The sequence below is a fragment of the Heterocephalus glaber genome, unplaced genomic scaffold, assembly GCF_053883595.1.
Source record: "Heterocephalus glaber isolate CG9 unplaced genomic scaffold, H.glaber_assembly_v1.0 deba00001481, whole genome shotgun sequence".
Lineage (NCBI taxonomy): Eukaryota > Metazoa > Chordata > Mammalia > Rodentia > Bathyergidae > Heterocephalus > Heterocephalus glaber.
In genome coordinates this window covers 1530125-1538098 of record NW_028258317.1, presented here as the reverse complement: position 1 = coordinate 1538098, position 7974 = coordinate 1530125, and the positions used below count along the sequence as shown (strand labels likewise).

The 7974-nt window shown below is 46.9% G+C and overlaps 1 protein-coding gene across 1 annotated transcript; it reads right to left on the bottom strand.

Annotated features, from left to right (window-relative positions):
• Positions 1-154: 154 nt before the first annotated feature.
• Positions 155-6798, bottom strand: CUNH9orf152 (chromosome unknown C9orf152 homolog). Its single transcript, XM_004848141.3, has 2 exons — positions 5629-6798; positions 155-1642 (listed from the first exon to the last, which is right to left on the bottom strand). The coding sequence occupies exons 1-2, from the start codon at positions 5819-5821 to the stop codon at positions 1116-1118; spliced, it is 720 nt and encodes a 239-aa protein (XP_004848198.2). The 5' UTR covers positions 5822-6798; the 3' UTR covers positions 155-1115.
• Between the last annotated feature and the right edge of the window lie 1176 nt (positions 6799-7974).

The following is a 7974-nucleotide window of genomic DNA, read 5'->3' as shown; positions in this document are numbered from 1 at the left end:
TTCCCAAATTGGAGGGAATTTCAGGATGGTCCAGGAGCAGGTGTATAGAGAGAGAATCCAATATGAGGGAAATTAGGGTATTTCAAGGTCATTAACAGAGTTAAACATTAACCAGGAAAGACATGCTTTTCTCTCATCACCCAAGCAACACCTGCTTCATTTTGTTCTTAGCTTTCAAAGCATTTATTTATCCCAGGAAGGACAGAAGTGATCCAAGTTAGGCTGAAAAAGGGGCAGCGTGTGGGGAACACATATTTTCCAAACAGGAGTATTTGTGTGTGTGTGTGTGTGTGTGTGTGTGTATTTACACTCAGCCTCCCATCACTATATATCTCCAATAATTGGCAGTTTTTAATGTGACACTCAGTTGTAGAGAGAAGAAGGAGAAAGTGGAAGGAAGGAAATAAATTTGTGATGAGGTGGGAATGTGTAGTCTTAGTGACCGTGGACAGATGACCAGCCTTTTCTAAGGACTCTTGAAATGCTCCTGACTTGCTTTACCATACTTTGAAAGGCTCAAAATGAAATGAATGAATGTAGTGACCTCTACATGAATGTCTTTGTAACTTCCACTCCTAATGAATGTAGTGACATACAAGTGAGATGGCCCCCAGCCATGGAAACCAGAAAAGGTTGTCTGAATTCTCAGAGCTCATCTTCTCCAGAATATCTGAAGAATCAGAAACTACTGACTGTGAGTTTGCTAATGTTCACTGACCTCTGGGCATTACTAAGGCATTGTATTGGCTAAAGCTCCTGCTTTGTGTTGCAAACTTCTCCACATTCAAGGATGAAGCAGGTGTCCTGCAGGACTCTCCTCCTCAAGGAATGGACATTCTGGGCTCCATAGCAGCATCTTCTTGTGTAAGCAGAATGTTGCTGCATTATTTAGATAGCACTGTTTCATCCTAAATGGTGAACAGTCTGACCTGGGAAATCTCTTGATCTTCGAAGGTCAACATTATATTTCCACTGTGAAGTTCCTTTCCAGTAAATCTTACCATTGGGGGAGTCCAGTTCTTGCTCACAGCTCAAGGCTCTAATTGTGGTTGTCCCTTTAGTTCAGTGAGTTCCTAAATGGCTTAAGGCTGAGACATCTGGCTGAAAAGAAATCTTCAGACTGGACCATATAAGCCCAGGTTCCGGGCAGCTTGGGAGATCCTGGGAGTTTTCCTTCGTGGAAATGGATAGTGAGCTGGTTTGGCCGGCCTGTGTGGGTTCTTTACGGAAGATGGACATTCAGTGCTGGTCTTCAGGCTGGATCCCTCTGGCTTTGTTTTGGTACTGCCCATCTGACACTGAGGCTGGGCTGCCTCTGGGAGTTGGGTTCCTTGCTGAGTCTTTTGATTATTTTCAAACAAGTGTTGGTCTTCTTCTAGAGGAAGCCTTTGGTCAGACCCCACAAGCTGGCCCTTTGGCTCTACTTGATGAGTGATTTCCTGGTGAAAAGTTCGGACTAAGCGGTGCATCTCTAGGTGTGTATGCCACGGAGACTCAGCAGCTGGAAGACAGATTCTGTAGGCTTCTTCTGGCACCCTCCCTTCCTCCACAGCTGCCTCTTCCAGGGACAGTGAGCTCCTTCTCTCCTTGTTAATCCAAACAGCACTGATCATGGATTCGGCAGGAGTAGGTGCGTTGCCCCCTGAGAAGAAAAGGCACAATGGCATCATCAGTGAGAGGTGCGCAGACAGTGCACAGCTGTCCCTTGGGGTGGGGTCCCCAGCTGCCAGACCAGTCCTGGGCCTGTTAGGAACTAGGCCATACAGCAGGAGGTGAGCAGTGGGCTAGGGATCCATGCCTCACCTGTGTTCAAAGTAGCTCCTCATGGTTCACATTACATGAGCTCTGTCCCCGGTCAGATCAGTGGTTAGTCTCACAGGAGCTCAAATCTTACTGTGAACTGTGCACGCAAGGGATCTAAGTTGTGTGACCCTGCGAATCACCCCTCACCCAAAGAAAGATTGTCATTCCCCAAACTGGTTCCTGGTGCCAAAAAAGTTGCTACTATTGCTTTCAGGCCACTGAGAACACCAAGGGGGTCCAGACACTGAGAATATTGCACGAGTGCAAACACACATGGAAACACACATGATTTCACTGGCACATTCTCACTCTGCCTCCCACATATACACACTCATACACAATGACTCATTCATTCAACACAGATTTAATGAGCACTTCATATGTGCCTGGTCTCAGCAGTACAGCAGTGAACATTGAGACAAAACACACACCTTCATGCATGTGTCCTAGTAGAGTAGAAAAACAATAAGCAAATATATACATATGTTTATGTACAAATTCATATTCATATATATAATGAGTAAAACTTCAGTTGGTAGCCAGTGCTATGGGAAAACTCAAGTATAATTGAGGGTGAAACACTGAAGTAATAATGTGAACTTTGGGAAAGACTGGGAGAGTACCTGAGAGCAGAAGAAGAGCATGGTGCAAAGGCACACACACACACACTCACTGGTATAACTTGGATCTAGAATATATTCCAAAGGCTCATGTGCTAATGGCTTAGTTGCCAGACTGTGACACTTACTGGATGCCATTCTATCCATGTCTTTCTTTTTCCCAGCCACTATGAGGTGAGCAGCCTCCTTTGTCATGCTTCTCTGCCATGATATATGGTACTATGCTGCTTATGGCCCCAAAGCCACATGCCCAGACAACCATGGAATGAGATCTCTGAAACTATGAGCCCAAGTAAATCTTTCCTCCTTTTAAGTTAACTTTCTTAAGTATCTTGTCACAGTGACAGAAAGCTAACTAACAATCACACAGGTACATATTCTGTATACTCACCAGGGGTAAAGATTACTTTTCACTTAAGGAGTTTTGTGTCCTGAGCTTCTGACAATGAGTTTACCACCCAAGACAGAGCATGGAGGAGCTGTGTTTTGAAGAAGCTCCATGTAGAGAATTTTCCTTGATTTTCCTCCTAGGCAAGAGACACTGTCCTGGGAAGATATTTGTAGTATCTGCTACTTTTCTGAACTGGCTTCAAAGCTGTGGATGCAGACCAATGTCCTTCTTTGTTCTCAGGAATATTTTCTAAAAGGTCACTGTGGAATACAGTAGCTCCTTCTGAGCTCTTGGTGGCAGTGAGTTGCAGGAATGACTAAAGGCAGGGTGATGCCCAGCCTGGGGTCTCTCTGAGATGTCAGTGAGGTTTGCGTAAGTGTCTCAGCACCTGTTACTATAGGAAGCTGAGTAAGAGACAAAGTGCATAGCAAGGAGAAGGAGATAGTACTGGCAGAATAAAGTCAGAAGGAATCCCTTGCATCTCAGGTTGCCAAGCACAAGAGAAACAGAAAAGCAGATGCAGCCATCCTTGCAAACAGCTGCAGCCCAGTAAACAGAAGTCTAGTGGAAAGACTGAAGACTTGTTCCTGCTTTGTAACTCAAACTACTCTTAGTGTGACAAGCATGAAACCTTTACAGCAAGTCAAAATGCTACACACTTATATGAGAACAAAGAAGGAAGGGGATGTGATAGGAGAACCTAGGAACTGGTATCCTGGTCCATCATGAGTCTAGCAGTTGAGGTCTCAGGGCAGACAGGCAGAGCCTGCTTGACTGTCACTCCAAGCCTGTGGACAACGGAGAGTGAGGAGAACGAATAAACTGGGAGGCACTCTGGGAACCTGCTGTTACAGTTCCCTCCATACCTTTGGGAAACTGTCTGCCCTCCACTGTGCACGCAAGAGAATTAAGGTCATGGAAAAATCCACTGCTATGGTTTATATCTCTGTCTCCAGGTGCCCCCACCTCAGCCTCATGAGCTCATAATGGGGCTTCTGAGAGGTGACTGGGTCATGGGGATGTGATACTCATTAGTGGATTAGTCCACTGATGAGTTTATCTGACTATGATGTTGGGAGGGGAAGCCTGGTTGGGTCCCTGGTGGCACGGCCTGGAAGCATCTGTCTCCCTCCTGTCTCCCTTAATCTCTTTCTCTGCTTCCTGCCTGCCATGCCGTGAGCAAATCTCTCCTCTGTGATGCCCCTCTGCCACGCTGCCCTGCCTTGGAGCCAGATAACTATGGACTGAAATCTCTACAAACTGTAAGCCAAAATAAACCTTTTCTTCTTAGAGTTGTGGGTGTTGGGTATTGTGGCTTCTCAATGAGAAAGTAACTAAGAGACACGGGGAGATTCCATGCTATGTTTCTTCTTTAAATCTGTTTTGCTTTTGTCAGTAGCGAACTGGGGATGGCAAACTCGGGCTCCAAAATGTGTACACAACCACTCCACTTTATAGGGTGCTACCTGTCACAATTACACAAAGAAAGCAGAATTGCAAACTACTAAGAGTATCTATTCTAAAAGACCCAGACCTAGCTTGGGGGCCAAAGTTCTTCCCTGAGAAAGGTTTACCCAAGCACTCCTTGTGTTAACTTGCCATAATGTATCACATGGTAACAGTGGAAGGGAGAACACTCAAGTACCAAGGGCAGAGGAAAAGGCCAGCTGGGGGAGTCAGGGCCAGAGAATGGTGAATTCTACAGGGTACATTAAGTTTGAGATGTTTTAGGATCGTGCCCATTAAGCAAGTGAATGTATGAGTCTGATTTGCAGATGTGTTAAACATGATGGATTGATTTGATAGGGATTTAATTTTATAAACATTTGCTCAATGACTGACTGAATGAATCCCCTTGAGAGTGTGATAGGGCTTTAGGAACTTTTCAGCTTATGCCCTACAGAGATGGGAGCTAATTGGTTGTTCCAAGTCAGTTCAGATGGATCCCACAGATAAGCAACAGCCCAAGTAATGAGAGATGGGCTACTTTAGTTCAGAGGTGCCCCTTTTGGAGACAAAAGACTTCCTTTTGGTGGCCTTTGGAAGCCCTCCTTTTGAAAAGCACTTCACGTCATAGACAATGAGTTCTCTCTGGCTCCTGAGTCCGTCCCAGACTAGCCTGGCGAAAGGCAGACCATTCCTTTTGTCCACTGCATTGTAGAAATAACCATAGAAAATCTCAGGGCATGGTTTTGACCTTAGAGGATTTTCCCTCTAGCAGCTGACAACCATTTACTTCTGAGCCTCAAGGTCTGACTTTCCTCCTGGAATTAAATCTGAGTTCCCATGAGGAGAGAACTTTTACCTCTGATCATAACTCCCCGGCTGCTGTCTGAATCCAATGAGCTGGGGTGCCCCATGGGTCCCTGATTCCTGCACTTCCTCTGGCCCGGCCAGTTCCCAGGATGTTAGGGTTACCAGCCTTCTTTCTCCAGAGTCAGTTTCTCTGGTTTGCAGGAGGTGCCTCTGTTAGATCCACCCAGGAGGGAGAGTCCCCACCATCCTACCTGACCTAGAAGAGGGGCCAAGCCCTACTCACCAGGCTAACCAGTTCAGCAAGATCAGAACCAGGAACATAGGAGCGGAGGCCAGGAACAGCACTGCTGGCCAGAAGCCTAGCTGAGGCTCCCAGCTCACTTGGCTGTGGCTGGACAGAGCTTCCCTGATCTAGCCTCCCCTGCTCTAGTTCTAACCCAGACAACAGCAACTCTGCTTTGCTCCACTGGGAGGCTGGAGAGCAGTGGCCCTTCCTCCCCGGAGCTTAGCCACCCATTCGACAGACAGGCCCTCCTCCCGGCACCTGTTCAGTCCTACCTTTTGGGAGCACCATGAGGTGGGCCTGTGTCCTCTGCTGCCTCCTCAGGCCTTCGTACTGGGCTCGCAGGTACTGGATGCTGACATGGGGCCCTTGCCCTGGGGCCTGAGTCCCAGCGCCCTCAGCCATGAAGTGAGACCCCAGCTGCCAGAAATGGGGCAGGGCAGGGCACGGGCAGGCCAACCTTTTCATCCGGGTCCAGGAGAAAAGCAAACACTAGGGGGAGAGGCAAGGGGAAGAGGAGGAGGAAAGAGAGGGTGGGGAAACAGTGTGGGAGGGGAGCTGGTAGGGCTAAAGGAGGGTAGAAAGGGGAGCAGGAAGAGGAGAGGAACGATCACAGGGAGGAGAAACACAAGGGAGGAAAAGGCAGAGAAGGGGAGAAATTGAGGGGAGGAAAAGAGGAGGAAATGAGGGAAGACTCAGAATTAGGAGGATTTGGGGAGAGGGAAAGAAAGGAGTATCTGAGGAGAAAGAAAGAAGGAAGGAGGTGACGGTGATAAGGGAGGATTGGTGGATCTGGGAAGAGGTGAGAGAGTAGGACAGGCAGGAATAGGTGCTTGGGGAGCAGGAGGTGGTGAGGAGAGGGGAAGAGTGGAGGGGATAAAGGGAAAGACAAGCCCAGCTTCTGGGGTCCTGGTGGGAGTCCAAGGAGGTGTCTCATTTCAAGTCCTTCATTTCTTCTTTCTCAAGTTTTGAGTCCAATTCCAGGAGCCGTGGCGCAGTCCCCCATTTTCTGGCAGAGTTGGAGCAGGGACTGAGGACTACCTGCTTCCCACTCAACTCACACATCGTGGACTGGAGCATGGTGGCTCATCAAAACTTGCTGGTTTGTCTTGCAGCTGTCAGAGGGACACCTTCAGCAGCCTGGCAGAGTTGTGCTCGGGATGTACATGCTGTGGCCTGGCCGTGCACTGGAGGAATTCAGCAGCAAAGATCTCCACTCACCCTAACACACCCCCTAGGCAAAAGTCCAGCCCCAAGTCTGCTGTGGGGAAGGAGCCCAGGGGAGCCCTGGCCTTCAGCCAGCCCCACCTCTTCTGACATTTGATGCAGCCTCTGTGTTCTTGGCATTTTCCAACTGAGCAGTAAGTTTATTTTACCCACAGCTAGGTGCAGTTTCACACCCTGCTTGCTCCTCCACTTTCTCTACAGCCTCTTCAAATGCCAGACCCATTTAGCATCTTACAACAGCCTTGACCTATTCTTGTTCACTCGTCAAACCTTTTTCTGTCTTCTCCTAATGTGACACAGATTTCGGATTACCCAGTACTCCTGTCTTATACAGGCAATGGATGAGGAGACAGTGGAGGGTAAATCTTTGTTGGGTAGCATAATAGAGTTTCATGAACTGGGTGGCTTAAGCAACAATCTTTCCCTCACAGTTCTGAAGTCTAGAAGTTCAAGATCAAGGTATGCACAGGATTGGTTTCTTCTAGGAGCTGAGAGGGTCAATCTCTTTTGTGCCTCTTTCCTAACTTCTGATGGTGTGCCGGCAGTCTGTTTCTTGTCTTACAAAAGAATCACTGATCTCCGCCTTTATCATCACATGATGCTCCCCCTGCCTCTATGTCCAGTTTTTCCCTTTTTATATGAATAACAACCACTGGATGAGGGCTCAACCTAATGACCTTATCTCCACTTAACTAACTAAATCTGCAAGGAACCTATTTCCAAATAAGATCACACTGCAAGGTTTCTAGCTTAAGATTTCAACATGTGAATCTTGGAGGGATAAAATTTAACCCATGCCAGGTAGAGGGATGATAGTTCCATTTACAGAGGCACAAAAGAGGAGCAAATTGGAATTTCACATTTGTGATGCCTATGCCATGGGTCATCAGGAGGGAGTTAGATGCTTGGTAGAAAGATCTGAGCTGAAAATACAGATGACATTAATCATGAAAATGACACAGTCTATTACTGGAAAAATCTTATCATTAGTCAGGGATGTTTTTAATCAAGAGATGGCTCTAAATAGTTCTTCATTTCTTTTCCTTTTCAGTCTCCCCATTAGCCTATTCAAGTTCATGTTCAGTGGGCATAAAGTCTTCTGTTTTGCTCTTTTATTTTCTTTTTTCTCCACTCTTGTCCCAGATCTTTTTCTGGTCCTTGGTCCATTGTGATGTTACAACTACCAGAGGAGGGAATGAATGGTTCAAGCTGGGTGGATCTTCTACAAGACTTTCAAATATACCCCCTGTGTTGTTATGTGCCTTAAAGAAAGTTATTCTCTTTTTCCTTACTGCATTATAGCTTCTTCCTATAATCCTGGACTGAATTGGGTAGAGCATCTCAACAGAGTGGGTATGCATGCTGAGAGTATGGAGGGAAAATGCCCACCATAC